General features: G+C 49.4%; 1 protein-coding gene across 1 annotated transcript in view; it reads right to left on the bottom strand.

Moving 5' to 3' along the window:
• Positions 1 to 2,916: 2,916 nt before the first annotated feature.
• The window catches only part of VWA5B1 (von Willebrand factor A domain containing 5B1), a 39,486-nt gene continuing 19,707 nt past the window's right edge, over positions 2,917 to 22,695 (bottom strand). Inside the window, exons 11-21 of the mRNA XM_036873965.1 lie at positions 21,192 to 21,377; positions 19,100 to 19,283; positions 18,045 to 18,235; positions 14,236 to 14,437; positions 13,489 to 13,803; positions 11,796 to 11,933; positions 8,521 to 8,634; positions 6,280 to 6,354; positions 5,579 to 5,648; positions 4,935 to 5,052; positions 2,917 to 3,411 (exon numbers count right to left, since the gene is read on the bottom strand). Of these exons, the coding sequence (XP_036729860.1) occupies positions 2,917 to 3,411; positions 4,935 to 5,052; positions 5,579 to 5,648; positions 6,280 to 6,354; positions 8,521 to 8,634; positions 11,796 to 11,933; positions 13,489 to 13,803; positions 14,236 to 14,437; positions 18,045 to 18,235; positions 19,100 to 19,283; positions 21,192 to 21,377 (2,088 nt within the window). The remainder of the gene's footprint in view (positions 3,412 to 4,934; positions 5,053 to 5,578; positions 5,649 to 6,279; positions 6,355 to 8,520; positions 8,635 to 11,795; positions 11,934 to 13,488; positions 13,804 to 14,235; positions 14,438 to 18,044; positions 18,236 to 19,099; positions 19,284 to 21,191; positions 21,378 to 22,695) is intronic.

Below are 22,695 nucleotides of genomic sequence, written 5' to 3'. Positions count from 1 at the left end.
GAGTTTAGACCAACATTTAAATTCCCCAGCTTTTAACTCCACGTTCTTTCCACTAAAGGCTGGGCTTTTCTGGACAATGCCATTAAGCATTTGTACCCTCCTGATTCTTCAGCCAGGCAGGGCATAAACATCCTTCTGCATGACCTAGAAAGCAAGGGCTAGGTTAACAAAGAATCCAGATTAATCCAAATCAATCCCGATTGCTGGGGCATCGGTTCACCTACTCAAGAACCCTTGGAACCACTTTAGCTTCAATGCACGTGCTAAATACCTAAGGTTCTTCTCTCTTCCTTAAAGCAAGTCCCTTTGGTCCTCTGCTTGGCAACCCTGGGGACAGATTCCTGAGACCCATGTCCTCTCAATACCACTGGAGTTTTAAAACAATGTCTCTTATCCAGATGTCCCCCAAAGCCCTTGGGTTATCTGAAATCAAGGCGCATTTGTTCCTCTGCACCTTTGGGTGCTGAGCAGGGGAATCAGGGAGTGCACAAGTCAGCAACCTGCTTGTGCATCAAAGTAGTCCAGGGCTCCAGCAACTGTTACTGGGGCAGGGTCTGAGTCAGTTCCCTGGAGAAGGGGGTGGTGTGCCCATCGCTCTGCCGGGCTTCTCAGTTCCTCCTTCCAGGGGTCTTGCAGCACTGGTTTTACACTGGGCAGGTACTGGACCACCTGAGCTCCGGTCATTGTCCACACTGAGCTTGGAGACCCAGAAGCAGGTTAAGCAAGAGGCTGGCCAGCCCTGTCCCACCTGGTCACTTTAAGGGGGAAAGAGGCCCAGAAAGCACATGGGACTTGTTCAAGGTCACACAGACAATCAAGCAAGTCCATGGTCACTAAGAGGGAAACACCTCAGAGGCAGAGAATCTGGGAATATCAAAGCAGGGGGACCCCCCCCATCCAACCCTGGCTCCAGGGCACCCAGAGAGGGATAACCACTTGCCCAAACTAGTGCCAGGCATTTCAGCTCTCAGCTTGACAATATTTCCATTCCTGGGGGGCCAAGAAGGCGATGCCACGCCCCTTCCTCCTTCCCCTGAAGCTGGGGCTGCTGGCTGCATAGCTGCACAAGTGTTATTTTGTGGGGGAGGGACGCACGCAGGGAGATGACAAGGTCTGGAGCCAGAACCTCGAGCCCTCATCCCTCTGTGTGCGCGACTGCCCGGCTGGGTTCCTCCCCAGGGCGGGGGTGGGGGGGGCATCTGAAGCAGAACAGTCAGCCAAGCAGCAGGTGGGACTTGATCTGAAGTCTCCAGCCCCTTCCCCTCCATGCGGGATGGGTCACCGGCTTTTTGGGGAGAACCTCAGAAGGGCTGGGGAGGTGAAATCCCCTCGTGAGTGATTTTGCAGCACAGCAGGAGGGTTGGGCAGGGCTGTGCATTGGGGGCGGATGGCGTGCTGGGCAGGGTACCGCATCCTGGTGGGGCTGCCTTTTCTCCATAAGTGATGGGTGTTCTGCTGAAACACCTCTCTCTCACCCCCTGCTGAAGACTGGGCATTTCTTGAGTCTTCATGAGGCTTCATGAAGGTGTTTGATCCATGGGGTCCTCCACATACCCCTGAAGGGGGACATCTGGGGGGAGGGTGCTTCTTGCCAGGGCCCTGGGGCCAGAAGGGAATCCTTTCCTTGATTAGGAAAGGTTAAGGCCCTGGAGAGGGGGCTGGGCAAGGGCATGGATTCAGTGTGGAGTCCCAAGCTGATGGGCTTCCTTGGTGAGGTCCAGACACACCTCCAAGGGAGTCTGCAGGACAGAGGTGATGGGGTCCCAGCCACGAGGGAATCTGAGGCTGGGACATGCCTGTCCCTACATGGTACACATGGTGGGCCTGAGAGAGGGACGTCCCCAGGGGCTCTCTGCTTTGAAGCTTCAAGAGTCTTTCATTTCATTGAATAAATCACAGCTCCCAGTGGAAGCTGCCATCCCCAAATGCACTGCAGCCAAGCAAGGTTCTCTGTTGCAAAAAAAGCCCCTCTGTCTCACAGTGTGCTGTGGCAAGGGAGGGCCCCCGCTATCCCAGAATGCAGCTGACACAGGGTGGCTCTCTAGCCCCTCAACACAAGGGGCTAGAGCTTGCATTACGCAATCCCTGAAAGTGTGTAAAATTACTTCAGGTGTCCTCGGGTTTCTCCACTGACTTCTGTGACCACGGCTTTTCTTTCGGGACTAGTTTTGCGCAGACTGCGGCTTAATGCTAACACCTTGGCTTGCAGGGCGCCTCCCCTTATCCTGCCCATCTCCTCTTTTTACATAGGAAGTCACAAATAGTCTGCAAACCAACACTAAAATATATGAAGGGCTTCCAAGTCAAAATAAAAGTTCCCCGGGTGACTCTTTTAAAGTGCTGGGAAGGATGGTTCTCCAGGCAGTTTGTAAGTGGGATTTAGGGTCCTGGACTGTCACCATGGAGACAAATGCTCATCCCACAGTGCAGCTGGCAGAGGTGGTCTCCCTCTGCCTGGATGCAAGCTTGCAGGTCTGGTTACTTTCAGGCTTTGGGTCCGCTCATCCACCCTTTATTTGAGGGAGGCATTGCCCATGTGATCCTCCTCCAGAGAGAACTCAGGCTTAAACTGTATACGCTCTCTCCCCAACCCCCCCCAGTGGCAGTAAATTCCACGGCTCTCCAGATGTCTGGGCAGAAAGGAACCTTTGAACATTCTGGGGTTCTAGTTCAACTCCCTCACCTCACCCACTTATTTTACAGGTGGCGAACCTGAGGCCCAGAAGGGAGGGAGGGGCTGGCCTAAAGTTGCACAGTTAGGTGGTAGCAAAGTTGGCATTGAACTCAGGCCTCCTGATTGCCAATCCAGGGCTCTTTCTAGCAACCAGTATATTGGCTACAGTTTCAAGAGTCCCCCTACCAGGGCCACGTAGTCTCCTCCCTCTCCTCCCCTGCCCCCACCCCCCTCCTCCCCCACTACACATAATTCGGGTTATAGCAGAGCATGTTGAACTCCAGGTTCTCATCCCAGTGCCGCAGCAGCACGAAGAGCTGGCGGGCGGCAGCCTTGAGCGCGCCCCGCGTGCGGCCCTCGGGCACCTCCTGCTGCTCCAGCCACGAGCTGGCCTTGGCGGCCACCAGCTCCCACTCAACAAAGTAGGAGGCGGAGCTGTGCTCCAGCCACGCCAGCGCCACCACTGTGGCCCACAGCTTCCCCGTGTGCTCTACCGTGGCCCTGGGCTCCCAGCCCGGCTTGCCCTCGGCCCGAGGCTCCGGGGAGAAGCTGTCACAGGAGGGGTGCCGAGATGAGGGGCTGGTGCACATCTGGGGACTCGGGGGCTGGCGGGCGGTGAGGGACACTCGGTGGCAGGTGAAGGGTGAGGTCCACTTGAGCTTCTCCATGGGGATGTGGATGGCCTCGCAGAAAGCTTGGTTGAGCAGGAAGGCCCCGGAGGCCAGCTGCAGAGACACCTGTGTGTGTGGGAGCCCCTCAGTGGGCCTCAAACTTTTTAGCCCATGGAGCCCCAGGCCGTGCCCAGGTCTGGTGCACAGAGCCCACTCGTTCACCTCCCCCAGCCAGCTCGCCCCACCTTCCCGGGGGATTTGCGGGATACCCAGCCCAGCCGAGCATCGCCATGCTTTATCCCACTGGTACTTCAAGCTGATGACTTTCCAAGCCCAGCTCAACATCCTCACTCCAGACCCGCCTCTTGTCCTGGGCAGATGGGCCCAGCTCGGCTACTGGGACCATCCACTGCCATCCAACAGACTCTGGGCAGCTGACCACCCTCTTCCTCCCTCCGTGTCAATCAGTTACCAAGTCCCAATGGGTCCCACTTTCTGAACAGCTCTGCAATCCACCATCTGCCACTTCATGTTTTCCCTGCCTCTACTTCCCTCCCCTGTCCCCCCACCTTCACTCCATCTTTCCTGCATCCTGAGGGGCTTTGTAAGGCAGAGGCCTTGTCACCTTTTGGAGGTCAACAGCTCAGTAGTTCCAATTTTCTCCTAGAATAAATCCAAGCTATGATTTCCAAAGTGCTGGTTCGTCCTTGACTCTTTCCCCTCCACCCCATTCTCCAGCGCCTAAGCTCACTCTCTCATGTGTAAACTGTCGGCTTAACCATGTAACTTCAGCATGTAAACTATCGGCTTAACCATTACATTCTTCCAGAAGTCATGCGTCATTCCTCCCTGACCTCAAGCCTGGAGTAGGTTTCTCCCTCCCTCTCCATTCTCCCCCACCAAACCCAACTTCTCCCATCACAGCACCTAACGATCAGAATTGCCCGGTTTCCTTGGCAGTGCCGTGAGCGCAGGGACCATCTTCACCTAGTTCAAGGTTGTCTCCCAGGGGCTAGCGCTGTGCCTGGCTCAACAAATCCTTGCTGAGTGAATACATGCCTCCTGCTCTATTGCCCGGGATATTTGGAAACTCCAAGTGACACTAAGCACTTGGGTGTGCAGGGGCTGCCGCGGGGCAGTGAAGCTCAAACCGTGTCCCTCCTTTCGGCACCTCTTGATCCCCAACCTTGCTGAGCCCCAGATGTGGCAGGACCAGGCTCCCTTGCTCCTCAATTCACAGACACCCACTCCCGACCTGGGTTTCTCTCCCTGCCCCGCATGCTGGGGCATCTGCAGAGCCACTTGCTAAACACGTTGCATGTCCCTGGGGTGTTCATTTTACTTGCACGTGAGTCGTTTCAAGGCTTATTTTTATGTATTGAAAAACAGGCACACAGAGGTGGTGGAGTAGAGGGCAAGATTCCCGTGGATTTTTAAAGCGAAGGTGGCAGATTGCAAAGAATTTTCATGGTGCCGGCGCTGGCTTTTAGCAACACTCCTAATCCCCAGATGGAGGACTCAGGCAAACTCCCGCTGCCCGGCTGCTACGTGGGCGGGAAGGTCTAGGTCTTCTTCCCTTGGTGGAGGGGCAGCAGGGGGCAGCCCCTCTGCTGAGTGTGGGCCTGAGGTCTGGGGTCTGGGGCACTCACCAGCGGGACGTAGTCCAAGCTCTGGCTCCCTGGGGCTGACTCCGGAGCCTTGGTCAGTGGCTTGCCCAGGAAGCCCTTGGCCGCTCGCGTCAGCAGCCTGGACTTGTTGAGATTCAGCCTGTGTGGGTGGAGCCGGGGAAGAGTGACCACCGCTGCCCCAGTGGTGTCCCTGGTCATCCCACCCCCCCCCCCCCAGAGCCCACTCAACAGCTTCTGAAAGCCAGGGCTGGAAAGGGATCTGACAGATGACCTCCTCATTTGACAGTGCATTTCCCCGGAGGCACTCAGTCAGTTAGCAGCTGCCCGGGCGAGGGGCGAGGTAGTGTTCTTTTTAGGACCCTCTTTCGATAGCATGTTCTTGCTCAGCCCAGTGGTCAGAGAGTCTCATGCTAACCCTCTCAGGGGGACTTGCACTTGCAAAGACACCGTGGACCCGTGGGAAGTGAACTTGGGGTGGAGGTGGTTTCAGCAGTGTGATACCTGAAGACAGTGCTATCTCTGGGCAGGGGTCCTTCTTGGCATCCTTCAGATTGTTCATTTCTGTGTAAATGTCAGCCTGGGCCTGCCTTTGGCCTTCCAAGCTAGGGACAGTCCTCGGAAAATGGGTGGCGGTAGAGTGAACCCCCAGTGGAAATCCCATGTACCTGGATCCAAAGAGAGTCTCTGAGGCCTTCAAGGAAGAAAGGGAGTTGGTGGCCAGACGGCGCAGGGGACCTGGAGAGCCACAGAATGACAGTTAGGGCTTGACAGATGACCCTGTCCGGCTGTTCACTACCCAGATGGGGAAACAGAGGCCCAGAGAGGGGCAGGGGCTTGCCTACACCCCTAGGGATCTGAGCTAATGATTGGGCTGCAGGGCTGTTTCTGACCCAGTTGGTATGGGGAGGGGAGAAATATGTGGGTCCGTGTGTAAAGAAGCAGGCCTCCAAGTTCCCTTGGCTGGTGGCCCCTGGCATCTTCTGGAAGGTTACCTGTGGGGACAGTGACAACTTCACATCAACCCCCTTCAGCCCCAAGTAGGGACATTGAGTTTCCTCAATGGCCACATTGCTTGAAGATTCTCGGCAGACTGAGGTGGTAGACTGGTCCCTCAGCTGGGAATTGGGATGCCTGATTCCTGGCCTAGCTCTGTCACCAACTTGCTGTGTGACCTTGGGCAAGTCACTTCACCTCTCTGAGTCTCAGTTTTCTTCCTTTAAAGTGTGGATCCTCCTATTTATCGTACATGGAACTGTTTTGAGGAATAAAAGAACCAACAAGGACTTTGTTGGGTTAAGACACTCTCTTGGCCCAAAGATCTATCACTATTTTAATTAAAGGGAGAGCTGGCAGACTGCCCGCTCACCTTCAGGAGTAGCGTACTTCTCGCGGCCCGGGGATGTGTTCTCACTGAAGGGCGCAGTGGGGCTTTCCTCCACATCTACAATAGAGGAAGCCAGTGAGGCCTGAGCTTCCCCAGCCCTCCCCCTTACCTCCCATCCTCCCAAGGAGAGTGCTGGTCTGAATTCACAGTACCTGGGGATGGGCTGGGAGAGCAAGGTCAGGGTTCCCATCCCTGCCTGGATGGGCCTTCATCTCCCAAAGATACCACCTGTGCTCCACTGTAAGGGTCGGACATGCCTGGGTTCAAATCCCAACTCTCCCAATGATTAGCTGTGTGACCCCAGGGAAAGTTACTTGCTTTATAAGTTTCAATTGCAAATCGGGGATAATAGTATTGATCTGTGTTGTTGTAAAGATTAAATGAGATAATACACAGATAGTGCTTAGTGCCTGGTCCATGATAAGTGCTCAATAAAGCCGTGAGCTGCAGACCCAGCAGGGAAGCAGGAGCAGGTCAGAGGCCTGAGCGTGGTGTTTGGAAGTGGGGGGAAAGGTGGGTTCAGGCCAGCTCTCCAGGAGGCATCAGAACATCCACTGACATGTCAGAGGGCTCTGAGCCTCAGTTTCCCCATCTGTAAAATGGGGATAATACTTGCACATAGTTTCTTCAAAATATATAATCAGGATGATTATTCTTATGACTATTATAATATTTCAATGGCTGGAGAGTGACGGGCAGATATACTATATAGGAATGATCCAAACTATGGAAAAAGCTTCATGCGCAGATTTGTTCTGCAAAGCCTCTGTCTCCCTTATGAGACCGTTAGTAGCTTTGTGAGGGCAAGAAGCTCTGATTATCACTGGATGCTCAGGGGGCAGCACAAGAGTGAACCAGTGACTGAATGAATGAGGCAACCAGCAGGCAGAGAGCATGGTGGTTAATTAACCTCATGGACTCTGGAGCCAGACACGGCTTGTTCAAATCTCGGTTCTATTGTGCATCTGCGGTGTGACCTTGTGTAAGTCAATTAATCTCTCTGAGCCTCGGTTTCCTCATCTCTTAATGTGGAAAATAAAAGAAACACTCTCAGATGGGTGTGAGGAGTCATGGATAATTAAAGCAGTGCCCAGCACATAGAAAACCCTCAGTGAGTGTTAGCCATTGTCATCCTTGTGGGGGGAAAGGGCTTGGGATAGACTAAGAGTTTAGAAGTCCTACACACTGAGTGTGAAACAGAGGACAATTCAAAAGAAGGGATTTGTGATTTTGATGGAAGCCATGGGCCACCAATAGCTGAGCTACAGAGAAAGGAAAGGGTAGACCAGAAGTTTCCTCTAGACTGGGAACCCAGCTTGGCTCTGGGGTAGAGCAGGTTCCCCTTGGTTTTGGAGGCTCTGAGGGACCAAGGAGTTGGCAGAACTCCTTAATTCTGAAGAGATCCTCCTCGGGATTTTCACCTCCTTACAAACTGTTCCTTTTTTAACCCATCAAAGTCTGTGAGCACTTTCTAATCCCTCAGGTAAAACATTGTTATGATGTGGGGGTCGGGGCTAGTGGCCAGGTGGGACCTCTGATGTCCTTCCCATGCACAGAAGAAGGCAGGAGATGCTCATTGTACACGCGAGGGCACGTAGGAAGTGGTTAGGACTAGTGCAGCAGTTAGGCTGTCTTTAGTGGGACAAAAAGACACGCAGACATCCAGGACACAGAGGATTAAGGCAATCCTGTGAATTAGTGCAAGGTCACCAAATGGTAATCATGGCTCTTCAAGGACCCAAGCTGCAGGCACAATGAAATCAGGTGAAGGTGGAAAGGATGCTTTTGGGAATCCTGGAAGAAGCAGAAGGTGGGATGGAACCGCCTCTTTGCTTTTTCCTTTATTAGGTTTCCTGGCATTCAGTGCCTGGGAGGACTCAGAGGTTGGAGGCGGGAAACAGCCACTGGGGTTGGTGGAACTTGAAAAGGGAGAGGTGGGGGACGGTGTGGGCACGTGGGCAGGGAGGCCAGGCTGCTCTCTGGCTCCTGGTGGCTCTCTCAGCAAAGCTGTGTAAACGACGTATGCCTGGGCCATACTGAGCCCCCCTGCCCATCTCAGGCCTCAGAGAATCCAGGAAACCTGGCCTTGCTCTCGCCCCATAATGCCCAGAGTGAAGACTCAGAGAGAGTCCTTCAGGGCCTTGGAGATGAGGGTGCGGTGGCTCAGGGGCCCAGGCTTCAGAGCACACCAGAGGCAGCTCTTACTTAGGTTCTGAAATTTGCCATCTCCCGCAGCCGAGTCTTCCCCAAGCATCGTCTGGGACCGCCCGAAACCAGCAGAAGTGCCCCTTGACTGTCTGGTCAGCACCCGAGAGCTGACCATCCGCAACACAGCACCTTCATGAGGACAAGGAGAAGGGGTCAGATGGGTACAACTGTGCCAGTCTTTTGCCTCTTCCCCAAGGCTGGCAGGAATGATTCTGGCTTCACTCTGTCAATTATCTCAAGGCAGGGAGGCATTGCAGAAGGTAAGACCATGAGCTCTGGAGGCAGAATGACCTGGGTTTGAACCCCAGCCCCATCTCTGACTAGCTGGATGGGGTACTGACCACTCTGAGCCTCAGTTTCTTTACCTGGAAAATGGGGAGAATAATACTTACCTTGCCAGGTAAATTCTATTGCTGAGATAATGTTCAGAAAGCACCAATGTTTTCTAGTTAGTTAAAAGGCTGGTTTTCTCAGAAACACCCCATTTCCCTTCTCTCTCAGTTTGCTGTCTCAGAAACCGAGGTCCCAGTTTCCTCTCCCACAGGGCAGGGCCCTGAGTCCCAGAGCATCACCATCAGGGTATGAAGATGAAGCTACAGCACCTAACAGTGTGTTTTGGGAAACTCCATTTTCGGAGAACACTAGTTTGGAAGTTGTCCCTTAAAAAATGAAGAGTTCCATTGGAAAATAAGTCTTGAAGAAGCTTCATACTGTAGTGCATTCTCTGAGCCTCTTCATGTATACTAACAAACACCTTAAAGGCTCTGAGAAGTCCTGCAGTAAAGAAAGCTTTTAAGTTTTATTTAATCCAGTCATTCAGAAATGTTTTTTCCTAATCTGGTATTTCCTATTTTTGTGCTGAATGGCCATTAACAAGACACGGAACCAGGGTTCTAGTTTCCTGGAACACACTTTGGGAAGTGCTGATCAGATCTTAGGGGGCTGTGGGACTTGGGTTAGGATATGTGCCTGGTCCTTAAAACTCCCAGACTGTGGCTACAGAAGCTAAAAAAAAAAGGTCAGAGATGAGTGGGAGGGGGTGACACCATTCAGGGTGACAGTGCCCAGTGAGTGAGAAGACCCAGTGGAGTGACAGCCTGGGCTGCTGGCCAGAGCCTGAAATCAGAGGAACTGAGGCAGAGAGAGAGGGAGGGAGGGAGTGGGTCGTTGAATATTTTGGTACCAGATTTTTAAAAAGCAAGGTGGGGGGAGGGCAGAGGAATCAGAAAAGGCATATTTTGTTTCCAAACACAATTCTTTCAGGAGGTCTGTTTTAAAAAGAAAAAAGAAAAAGCTGCTGCAAAGGACAGAAAATGTATTGATAATTCAGGAAAGAAAAAGTACATATAGTCCATAAACATACGAAAAGTTTTCAACAAAGAAACTAAAGAAATCCCCCGAAGATACTTTCCTCCCCTCTCAGTTTAGTAGGTTTAGAAAGATAAACAATTTTCAGTGGTGGTGAGGGTAGAAAACCTCCTTCATGATAACCTTTGGGGGCAGGGTCAGTTTGATAACATATATCACAATAATTTAAAATGGGCCAACTGTTTGATATGCAATCTTAGTTCTGAATGTCAGCCCTGAGGAGATTACCAGACAGGTGCACAGAGATGTTCTTTGCAGCACAATTTACAATAATCAAAAGGGGAATAAACAAAAGGTCTAATAATAGGGGGCTACATTCTGATAAACCTTAAGAGGCGGTGGAGGGACTTCCCTGGTGGTCCAGTGGTAAAGAATCCTCCTTCCAATGCAGGGGATGTGGGTTCGATTCCTGGTTGGGGAACTAAGATCCCACATGCCGCGGGGCACAACTACTGAGCCCACGCGCCTCGTCTAGAGAGCCCGCCTGCCGCAAACTACAGAGCCCACGCGCCCTGGAGCCCGCGCACCACAACTAGAGAGAAGCCTGCACGCCACAACAAAGAGCCCGCGTGCTGCAACTGAGACCCGATGCAGCCAAAAATAATAAATAAATAAAAAACATTAAAAAAAAAAAAAAAAGAGGCAGTGGAGAGGAGTAGGAGGGAGCACAGACTCTGAAACCAGGCTACTGGGAGTCAAAGCCTGACTCTGCCCTTCACTGCTGTGTGACCGTGGGCAAGTTACTTACCCCCTCTGCCTCTGCTTCCCCACCTGTAAAATGGGGGAAACAGTACCTTCTTTGCAGAGCTGTTTTGAGGATTAAATGATTAAATGTCTATAAAGGGCTTTGGAACACTGTCTAATTGGCTGTTATGATGATGATCGCTCCCTGCAGTGGGGTACCTGCTGCTACTGAAATGAAAAGATGGAAAGATATTTCCCACACCCAGAGTTTGTAAGATATAGCACATATTGGTATGATCCAGTTTATGCAAAATGATCTGTCTTTTGATTTCTCTACATGTAGACACCTGTAGAAAGAAGTCTGGCAGGGTGGTCACACCAAGGGATTAATTAGCACTCATTTCTGGATGAATGTCAGTCCCAGTCACTTTTGTTTATTTTATGTCTTTCTATATTTAAATTTAAATTTAAATTTTTATTTATTTTTTTATTGAAGTATAGTTGAGTTACAATAGTGAGTTAGTTTCAGGTATACAGCAAAGTGATTAAGATTTATATATATATATATATATATATATATATGTATATACACACACACACATATATATTCTTTTTCAGATTCTTTTCCCTTATAGGTTATTACAAAATGTTGAGTAGAGTTCCCTGTGCTACACAGTAGGTCCTTCTTGGTTATCTGTTTTATATATGTGTGTATATGTTGATCCCAAACTCCTAATTTATCTCTCTCCCCCTTTCCCCTTTGGTAACCATAAGTTTGTTTTCTATGTCTGTGGGTCTATTTCTGTTTTGTAAATAAGTTCATTTGTATCTTTTTTTTTTTTTAGATTCTACATATAAGTGATATCATATGATATTTGTCTTTCTCTGGCTTATTTCACTTTATATGATAATCTCGAGGTCCATCCACATCTTTCTATATTTTAGAATTTTCCACAGTGAGCACATACCAATTGGAAAAATACAATCAAGTCATATTTATTTAGTGGGAAAAGGGGAGTGGGATGGTTTCACAACCCTCTGCAGAGCAGTGGGATGGGGGTTTGTGTGCCCCCTACCCCCTGGCGGCCAAACCATCTGCTGGGGGGCCTTTTAGCTTCAAGGCCCTTCCCTGAACCCCTCCCCACCAGTCTAGGCTCCTTTGTATCCCAGTCCCCCTCCTCTGGCCCACTTGGGAGTTGCTTGGCCCTCAGAAGAGCCCTGGCTTGCACCTGCCTTACCAGAGTTGGGGTATCCCACGACGGTGGGCAGGTAACGGCTCTTGCTTCTGTCCACAGGCACGAAGGCTGTGTACTTGCTGATGACGTTGCAGGCCTTGCTGGTGTGCACGGCGTTCACTTGGTAGCGGCGGCTGGACCCTGCAGAGGGAGAAGGGGGTGGGGGTCACTGTGTGGACCTGACATGGGAGCTCTGGAAGCTAAAAGGAGGGCTAGATCCATGGTCCCATCTTTGGAATTAAATAAGCCCTTAAAATTAAGGAGTTACCAACTTGCCATTAAGGTCATTTAAAAGAAACCCTCAAGATTATTAAAACCTCCACCATCACTTCAGAAAATAAGGATATTTTAATGTAAAAGAGGTAAGACATCTAATAAAAAAATGACAGTTACTTTCCTTAAATAACTTTAGTGTTATTAAAAAAAAAACCCAAATCTCTGTGTTGTCAGTGTCTTCTATTTTCATTTTGCAGCTCTCTGATGAGAATCTTGCTGCAGTATTTCACAGGTCCCCTGGCTATGTGGGGACCATTGGTCTGGCCCATTGGGACAACCTTGCAGAGACAAACCAGAGAGGGAGAGTGGTGAGCATAGGGTCACACAGCAAGTTAGGAATGGACCTGAGATCAGGACTCAGGATGGTCCCCAAAGCCCAGGCTCTTCCTACTGAGCAGGTGAGCAGTCTCCTTGGCATGAAGGATGGACAAATGTCCTGTAAACTGTAAGGTAAAGTGCTCATGGGAAGAAAAAAAAAATAACATATACAAAAATACAAATAATATAAAATATAAACCATGTAGTATTGTTATATAAATAAAGCATAAACTATTACAAATAATAGAAATATTCTCTATTTATCTCTCTATTTATCTGTTCTCCAAGTGTGCTCCATCAAGATCCCAGGAATCACTGTCTTGAAAGTTTGCCCCAATTCCTGAACTAAATTAGCCTCCCCATCATCCCTGTTATACAATTTCTTGGATCCCTGTGTTTCTTCTTAATAGCATTAGGACAAATGCACTCAATTAATTGTGTGTATTTGATTAATGTCAGCTGGCTTCCCTGCTAATCTGTGTCAAGCACTCATAAGTAAGGATGGGGATGGTGGTGGTCATGGCACTGCTCAGCCCTGAGCCTGGCCCCCAGCTGATCCGTACTCAATAAATGGCCTTGATTGATTACTGGGTGGACCGATTAGATCTAGGGGTTCTGTGGGAAGATAGGTGTGGTCCCAGAGGAGCAAGGCAGGTGGAATAGGGCGATCCCCACGGTTCTGTCTCGGGAGCCCTACAGGGACGCTGCAGGGAGATGCCCTGGGAAGTGAGGAGGAGTGAGGGACCTGTAGCAGAGGAAGAGGAGGGAGGAGAGGACTGGTCACCGGGTGGGTGTGGGAGGTGTGGAGGAGCGTGGGGCTGGGAGGGGGTAGATCAAGCAGGGGGTGGAGCCCTGGGCCGCTCTGTGTGTGTGTGTGTGTGTGTGTGTGTGTGTGTGTGTGTATGTGTGTGTAGGGGGACTGTGGGGGTCAAGGGAGGCACCTGGGGGCAGCGATGGGGAGGGGAGGCGGAGCATTGGGCGGTGGCAGGGCAGTGGAGAGAAGGAAGGGGGTGGAGCCAGGGGAGGAGGGCAGTCCCTGGGGGAGAGGCAGGGGCGGGGCATGGGCGGGGCTGCGAGGAGGGGGCGGGCCCGCGGCCCTCACCTTGCTCGATCTCTCCCTCGCGCTCCGCCAGCTGCTCGAAGTCGCGGATGATGGCGCGGGCCGCCAGGTGGTGGAAGGTCTCGCTCCACAGGTCGGGCTCGCGCGCGCCGCCCCTCTTGGGGCCGGGAGGCCCCAGCTCAAAGCTCACCTCCCACTGCAAAGGCTGGCTGTCGCGCAGGCCCTTGACCACGGCCTTGCCCAGCACGGGTCCTGGGGTGGCGGGCCTGCGGGGACTGGCCTGCTCCTCGGACTCGGCTAGGGGCTCCCAGTCCGAGGACGTCTCGGTCTCGAAGGCGGAGGGGTGATGGGACAGCTCTGGGGGCGGAGGGACAAGCGGGCTGTGAGCTGAGCTGCAGGACAGGGGGTCCATTCCCAGGCGACATCATCCCTCCCCAGGATGCAGACACCCCTAAGCAAGGACAGTCCCCCTCCCCCCTCCCGCCCCCAGGGAACACACAACTCTTTCCTTAGGAGAGCAGGGGTGGCACTGGCTTGTCCCCAAGAGTAGGGCAGACCCACCTCTCAGGAAGCCAGTACCTGAGGGGGCCAGGTAGGGTGGCGGGTCACTCCGCAGGGAGGACACCTGGGAGCTTCACAGGCAGCCCAAGGGCCAGGTTGATTGGGAGAGAGGGATTGGGAGGGATGGGCCACAGCAGATGCCCCCCACAGCCCAGATGCCCTAGGCTGGGCTACAGCCTAGGATTCCTCCCTGTCCCCAGTCGGGTCTTGGACCCTGTGGGCACTTACCCAGCTCCCCAGGGCTGCAGCTGTCTGAAGCAGGCTTCAGGCCAGACCCAAGATCCAGCTCTTTCATGGGGCTCCAAGCCTGGGTCTCCTGGCCAGAGGGCAGAAAGGGCTGGCAGCCTTGGGGCAGCAGAGAGGGCCTGCGGGCCCCTGGACCCCAGAGTCTGGGGCCCTGACTCGGGTCCGGGCCACTGTTCAGCAAGGGCTAAGAATGCAAGAGGAAGGGGAGGAGGCTGAGCTCCTGGTGGCTGGCCCCCTTCCCTCCACTCCCAGCCGCAACTCCTTCCCTGGCTACCCCAGCTCCTCCTGGGGGACTGCCCCTGTAGTACCCAAGGACACATGACCTGCTCTCCACTACCCATGAGAAACCTCAACACAAATAATCCCAAACCATGGATAAAGTCCAAACCAGGAAAACCATGGAAAATCACATACCATGGATAATATTCTAAACCCACCTTTTTTGTTTTTGGCCATAAAGTTTAAAACTCTGTGTGTGTTTGTGGTTATAATTATCAGCCTTTTCCCTTATGTCTTCTCATTTGTCATGCTTAAAAAGTCTTTCCTACTAAAAAAAATTCTAGAATTTTTGTGATTCTATTTTTGTTTGTTTAAATCTTTGATTCACAAAAAAATTTATTTTGATGTAAGGAAATAGAAAGCAGCCTTTTCTTTGATTTTATGAAGAGTACAAGCGTCATCACCATTTACTGAATACAGTTCATTCATTGAGTCCCTATGGCTTATCAATTCTCTACCTCTATCCTGACAAAGCTGTCATGTATATTTGGTTTTATTTCTGGACTTTCTGTTCTGTTTTATGGATTTAATCTGTTTAGTGCTAGTACAAAACACTTCAAAAGGCAAGGAATAAACTGGGAAATATATTTGCAACACGCATGACAAAGATCATTTTCAAGAAAATGCTCTTATAAATCACTGGGGTGGAGGAGAAGGGAGATAAATGCAATAGAATAATGGGTTAAGGGCATCTGCAGGCAGTTCATAGGAAGAGGATTCTATAAGCCCATGAAAAAATGCTCAGTCTCGTGAGCATTGGTCTAAATTGAAATAAAATTTATGATTTTTTAAATATTCTGGATTAGCAAATATTTAAATGTTTGATGACAACCATAGTTGTCAACAAGGAGACAGTTTCTCATGGACTGTTGCTGGGACTGTGCACTGAAGCACACTTGTAAAAGAATGATTTAGCAGCGTGCTATCTCTCAACAAGATGCACAATCTCCTTTGACCCAGCGATTCCACTTTTAGGAATTTAATTCTGTGGTAATACACAAGAATGCAAATATCCGTGTGCCTGTATTGTATATTTATTACGGTACTGTTTGTAAAAGTGAAAATCTGGAAACTGTCTAAATGTCCATCACTAGGGGTTGGTAAATACATTATGGTACATCCATGCAATGGAACATCATACAACAGTGAAATGAAAGAGGCGGATTTTTTCCAAACCAATATGGGAAGATGTCCAAGATAAAGTTTATTTCAAAAAAGTAAATTGCAACTGTTCTATATTTTGATTGTGGAGAGAGTTACATGACTACATGCATTTGTCAAAACTCATAGAGCTGTTCACTGAAAAGAATAATGTTACTGTATATAAAAAGTGAATTAAAAAGACATTTAAAAAGTAAATTGGAGAGCAGTTTGTATATATGATTGTTCAAAACATATACATGTGTCACATATGTGTGTTTTTTAGTGTGTGTAGTATTTCTGGAAGGAAACACCCAAAACCAAGTGGGTCAGGGCACAGGGGAGGGGGACTTTTATTTTTACTTTATATTCAAATGAACTGTTCGAGAGTTTTTTTTATTGAAAACCCTGAGTACGTATTACTTTTGTAATTAAAGAATATTAAATTAGTTAAAAATAAATTTTGTGCCTTTGGGAACACATACGTCTGCCTGGAAGGAGGAGGGGATGGGGGGACAAAGGCACTTATTAGGTGTAACAGAGAGAAAAAGTGCCTCTTAGTTTTTAGGCTAACAGTTAACCATGGGGTCTTTTTCATCTCTATCAAATATTTACTGGAAAGAGGACTGTGCCTCCCCATTAGATGGGGTCTCCTTGGGGCAGGGGCTAGATTCATCCTTCCTGTTTCCTCTGAGCCTGAGGTCCTGGGGATGGTACAAGGGTGTGGGAGATGAAAGGGACTGCTCCCTCTTAGGACAGCCTCAGTGGGAACTGGTACCCAGCCAAGGCTGCTGGGTCCCAGGGCATCCCTAACCTCTCTACCACAGCAGAGACTGGGATTCCCCCTACCCCTGCCCCACCATCACCAGCACACTGAGAAACAGAAGCTGCTACAGTTTCCATAGCAACAAGTTAGTCTAAGATTCAGCCCCGTTCACCCAGCCATAGGCTGCAGGGAGTGTATATGTGTGTGTGTGTGTGCATGCATATGCATTCACACAAGTGTATTGGAGATAGATTGTGGAAGAAGCCAAGCAGGGAATGGGGAGAGATGAACAAAGATGGGCCAGAAGTGAGGAGGAGAGCTGCCAAGCTGCCCAGAGCTCTCACCAAGTAGAGTTGCATTTAAAGGACACCTACTGTGTGCCAGGTGCTGCACTAGGCACTTCATCTTTTATCAGCCAATGCTGCAAGAGTCCTCCACCTACAGTTGGCTCCCAGTAAACATCTGTTGATGACTGTTAGCTCAGTCATCTAACAAGCTATTATCCTCATGTCATAGATGAAGAAATTGGGGGCTCAGAGAGGTTAAGCAACATGCTTGAGGAGCAGAGTCTGCCTGACTCCAAGGTCAGTATCTTCCAACTGCATCGGGTGGTTCCTGGCTAAGCACAGAGAAGAGCCTTCAGGGGCAAGGTGGCAGTGTCCCTGCCGTTGGGGAGCATAGGGGGCTTATGTGTATTTGGAGGTGGGGAGGGATGGGGGTTATGGGTGGGAATGGGAGAGCGAAAGGCTACTTTTATGGAACCACAGACTCACAATGACAAAGCTACATAAAGCCCATTCTTAAGAAAATGGGGTAAGGCATACAGATAATAGCAAATACCAATTTGGTTTAGGACAGTGATTCTCAACCTGGTGATTTTGCCCCCCTCCCCTGGGGACGTTTGGCAGTGTCTGCAGACATTTTTGGCTGTCCTGACTGGGGATGGTATTGTTCCTGGAATCCAGTGGATAGAGGCCAGGGAGGCTGCCCAACATTCCACAGTGCACAGGACAGCCTCCACAGCAAAGAATTCCCGTGTCCATAGTGTGGGAGCTGAGAAACCCTGGTCTGGCCGGACACTGGATGACTGGTCCTGCTGTGCTTCTGACTCTGAGATGATCTCTGCCCTGCGTGAATGTACAGCCTTGGGATTTTCAGAAGGTGCAGAAGGTGACAGAGAGGGGAAAGGAAGGGCTTTTCAGGAAGAAGGTCCTTGGCTGCAATCCCCTGACTGGCTGTGTGACCCTGGGTAAGTCACTTTACCTCTCTGACCCTCAATTTCCACATCTGTACGGAGTGGGGGTGGCCGGCCCCCACATTCCCTCCTTTCCAAGGGGTGCTGTCAAATCAAATGAGAGTGTAGATGGGGGTGCTCCTTGCCAACTGGGAAGTTCTACGAGCAGAGAATGGGTGATGTCATTGACCAATGGGTATCATTATTAGGAAGTTGTCATTGGAGGTCAGGCAAGAGAAGATCCAGAAAAAGGAGGAAGTGACTCACTTCACTGTAAATTGTGGTCAAGCTCCATCCTTATGGCTGAAGCAGGAGACAGAGCTCTTCCCCATCCGTGGCCGCCCCCAACTCCAATATGCCCTACTTGGGTACCTGCAAATCAATCTGCCACCGCGGGGCATCCAGGCTGGTCTGCTTGGTGAGGTCCTGCAGCTTGGTTTTCCTCAGTGGGTATCTCCTGGCAGCTGTTGTGGGGTCGCTGGCCGTGAGGGCCCTTGGAGAGGGCTTGTGGTTGGTGATCTGGTTGGTGCTGTATGCCCGCCGTCGCTGGGAGAAGTCTAGACCTGGGCAGGAGTGGTGACGGGGAAACCATCAGGGTGGAGGACAGTGGGGAAAGAGAGAGGGGCTTGCATACCCCTTTCCTGCTTGGAAACTTCTTGAGTTTTCCACTGCTTACTTATTGAAATATGTGCAGATGCCTCACCTCACCTGGCATTCAAAGCCTTGCCTAACCTAGCTCTAATCTATCCACCCAGCTACTCTCCTTTCTGCTCATTTTTTAAGGTATTATGTGCTCCAAATATACCAGCTGTGTATGCGTTTCCTAGGTATGACACCTCCACATCTTTGCTCAGGCAGTTTCTGCTGCCTGGAATCTCCTCTCCCTTCCCACTTCTAAGAACCAGTGCCCTCATTATGTCTCTGTTAATATCCTCTACCAGATGTTCCTTTCCCTGGGATCCTTACAGTTTGTTAAACTTTCTTGTGGTCCATATCATTCTGCTTTCTAAGAGAGTTAAGGCCAGTTGTATCTCTCTCACTAGATGGAGAACTTCTGAGGGACAAGTGCCATGTTTGAGTCATCTTGGCTTCCCACACTGCACTCAGTACCTAGCCTTAGTAGGTCATCAGTAATTACCCTCTGAATGGAAACTAAAACCATAAAGAGGTTTTGGAGGAAGACAGGTCTAAACTCTTTATCTGTACTCTACCTCTTTCAAGTTCCATGAGCTTAGTCACGTTGCTAAAATTCTCCAAGTTTCAGTTTCCTCATCTGTAAAATGGGTATTATAGTACCCACCTCCACAGCTGCTAACCGTTCAATGAGATTGTAAAAAGTGCTTAACACATAATAAGTGTGCAGTAAAAATGTAGCAATCATGGCCTCCCTGGAGAAGGGAGTGAAGCACAAAGAGCAACTGACTGACCAGGATTGGTGGTGGAGTCTCCGCTGGATGGCTGGGCACCTTTGGCCTGCCTCAGGGTGAAGGGTGTCCCCAAGCTCTTGGCACAGTCTCCGCTGTCTGAGCTAGGCCCCTCATCCTGTGAGTGGTAGAACACAGAGCTGCCGGACTCCTGCGAGTGTAGCATGCTGTATCGTCTTCTCTTGTCCTGGAGGGAGGGAGAGAAAAGAGGGCTTAGAGTGAGGCTGGATGTCAGGAAGGACATCCAAAGGGCAGCAAAGGGTGGGAGAGGAGGTGGTGCAGGTTCTACCTTTGAAGAACCGAAATAATAGGAAAATTTTTTGCTTGCTTGGGGAATTTAGGCAGACTTCTGCCGAAATTTAAGGGATGGTGAATGGAGGTGGTTTTTCATATCACTTATGTTGTTTATATTTTTAATTATATTCTTTATTAAATGTTTTAAAAAAGTGTAATTCTAAATGCTACTGCTGTCTCCGAATAGATAACCAAAAATAACAGCATGAACCATCTGTTCCTTTTGTTCCATTCTCCATGATATAAACATATAAAAGTATAAGGGCTTTTGGGGGTCATCTTGTGTTACAAAAGCTGGACCATATTACTTACATTTATCAGTAGCTTGAACTTTGTACTTAAAACATTTTGGAAATCTTTCACATCAACTATTCTTTTAAACATTTGGCTGTACGCTATTCTACTACCCCTTTTTATTAAGCATTCACTTTGTGGCCATTTATTTTTTGCCACCGTAAAAAAGGCTACAATAAATCCTTGACCATGAATCTATTACATCACTTTTATTTCTATGTGTTTGATTCTTAGGAGATTTTTCTGGGTTGAAAAGGTATATATTTCTAATTTTATTAGTTATTTCTAGATCACCTTCCGGGAGGGTAAGTCACGATTATACCCTTACCCAACAACTCTTCTAGTAGTAGGAGAAAGCATTGCCAGTCTCATGGGTAACGAAAGGAGAATAGATTTGACAGTCCCTGCTAGTAGTAAGGTCTGTGGATGATCTGCTACCTCTCAGACCTCCAAGAAAGGCCTAGACTGTGCAAAGTCTTGACCAGCATTTTGTTTAGCATGTTCTCCCTGCAGTTGAACACTCTAATCTCCAAAACACTTTTACCATTACTGACCATGGTTCTTAAGAGATTCCATAACATTTTAAAATCTGGAAATTTCAAATAAAATTCTAACTTCTCTTGAAAGGTTGGAAACACATTTAACATAGGGTCCACATTCTTGCATGGTAACTGATTGTTAGAGCCGAGTAGGGGTTGAGCATTTAGGCAGAGTGTATGCTCTCCAGTTTGCTGTATTCCTCACCACCCCTTACTTCCTCTATATGGGGAATGTCTGCTATCTCTCATGACATTTGTCCCTTTAATTTTTACAACAAGCCCATTTTGTTCATTTTATACCTGCCCAATCCCTCTAGGCATTGAGTTTGTGACTCCTGCTTAAAGACAAAACAAGATGACAAATCCTTTAAAGGGGAGTGGAGAGACTTACTAACGAGGGAAGCTAGATGAGGAAATAGCATCTCAGGCAATCTTCTACATTTTAGCATGGATTCCACCTCCCTTTGAGAAGTTCCTCATTTTTATTCCACTTCTGCCACCACATACAAGAGAATTATCCATGTAAATAAATAAAACACAAGTTCATCTAAGGAGATATGATCTGTCTAGAGTGTTCAGGGAAAGAAATCTGAGTGCCATTGTTCTGAATTGAACTATTCATCAAAATCACTTTGAGTAGACTATGCAAAATGCAGGTTCCTGGGCCTTATCTTCAGAGATTTTTATTCAGGGGACCTGGGTTGGAGCTAGGGCTCTGCATTTTAAACATGTTCCCCAAGTTCTCCTCTTGCAGGGGATCTTGAGAACCACATATTGAGATGGTAGCATTTACCCAAGCAGTGTCACCATGACTGAATGCCCATGGCCTGACAACTCTACCCCACAAGAGTAAACCCAGATCCAATTGGCTCCTAGCTGCCACAAATAAATTGTCTTTCCAGCCAAGGATGGCTTTGTGGGAAGGGTTCTGGACCCCCACTGACCCCTGGAATTTCTAAAATACTTACTGTTCTGGGATTGGAGATGTATAAGGAGGCATCACATACAATGCCATACCCCACCAGCCGTTCTCCAGGGAAGAGGGAGCTGGTGCTGACAGGTGAGATCAGGGCCTCGGTAGTCTCAGGGAAGACCCACTCCACAGTCACATCACTCAGGACTGGAGCCATGGCCTTCTTCAGGGATTTGACCATCTGTTGGACAGGGTCAAAACACAGGTTGGGGGGATGTGTGAACGGGGATATGCACAGATGAGGAGCACGAAGACCATGTGGGTGTGAGCATGAGAAGAGGTAGCAGGGAAGAAGTGACAGTAGACTTTGAGTGGCTTGCTCAGCAGTAAACATGCCTCTAGAACATCAGAGTTGGAGCAGATCTTTGCTTTCACCTTCTCTAAGCTTAGCATTTTATAAATGAGAAAAACCCAAGACTCAGAGTAGGGCTGTGATGAGCCTGGGGCACACAGAAAGTTTGTCTCAAAACATGGACTGAATAGTGATCTTGAGCAAGTCAATTTGCCTTCCTGGGCCCCCGTGTCCCCTTCTGTTAAAGGGAGTTAGTAATTCTCAACTTTCAGTGTAGTGGGGAAGATTACCTGTAGTTGGGAAGATACTGCATTTGAAGTATCTGCCACATGATAGGCATTCAATAAATGACAGCTGATTTAGCACTTCAACAGTGGTTTAACATCCCCTAGGATGATTTCCTCAAATGTACTGCAAAGCTGGAGAAAAATGATTTGAGGATTGTGGCAGCCATAGAGGTGCACTCTCAAATTTCCCTTCGAGAAAGACTGTGTTCTTTTGCTGCAAGGAATGCAGTTAGATGACAGTCTCCATGTGCAATGCCTCAGCTTTCAAACCAAGTTCACACCTCTCCCTGGAAGCCCCCAGGCAACAAATGAGCATGGCAGGGATATTAGTGCCTGGTCTTTCCACCCAACATAGACAACCTAATGGGCAATTCTTGCTCCAGAGATCCCTGGTGGGTTGGTTGAGACCCTGTCAGACCTGCACTGCAGTCTGAGGCTCTCCCTGACCAATCCTGCTCCCCTCCTTCCCTTTCACAAGTGTTGCATCTGCACATGGACTAAAAAGTTTTCCCCCCTGTTTCCTCCTCTTTTCCCTTCTACAGATTTTATCCCTCAAGAACCCTCTTGCACTCTTTTTTGTGTGTGTGTGTGTTTTGCTTTGTTTTGTTTTTTAAATTTTATTTATTTATTTATTTATGGCTGTGTTGGGTCTTCGTTTCTGTGCAAGGGCTTTCTCTAGTTGTGGCAAGTGGGGGCCACTCTTCATCGTGGTGTGCAGGCCTCTCACTAACGCGGCCTCTCTTGTTGCGGAGCACAGGCTCCAGACGCGCAGGCTCAGCAATTTTGGCTCACGGGCCTAGTTGCACCGCGGCATGTGGGATCTTCCCAGACCAGGGCTCGAACACGTGTCCCCTGCGTTGGCAGGCAGATTCTCAACCACTGCGCCACCAGGGAAGCCCCCTCTTGCACTCTTAACTTCA

This window comes from Balaenoptera musculus, chromosome 1, assembly GCF_009873245.2.
Source record: "Balaenoptera musculus isolate JJ_BM4_2016_0621 chromosome 1, mBalMus1.pri.v3, whole genome shotgun sequence".
Lineage (NCBI taxonomy): Eukaryota > Metazoa > Chordata > Mammalia > Artiodactyla > Balaenopteridae > Balaenoptera > Balaenoptera musculus.
Note: the sequence above shows the minus strand (reverse complement) of the source record. Positions and strands in the feature narration are given on the sequence as shown.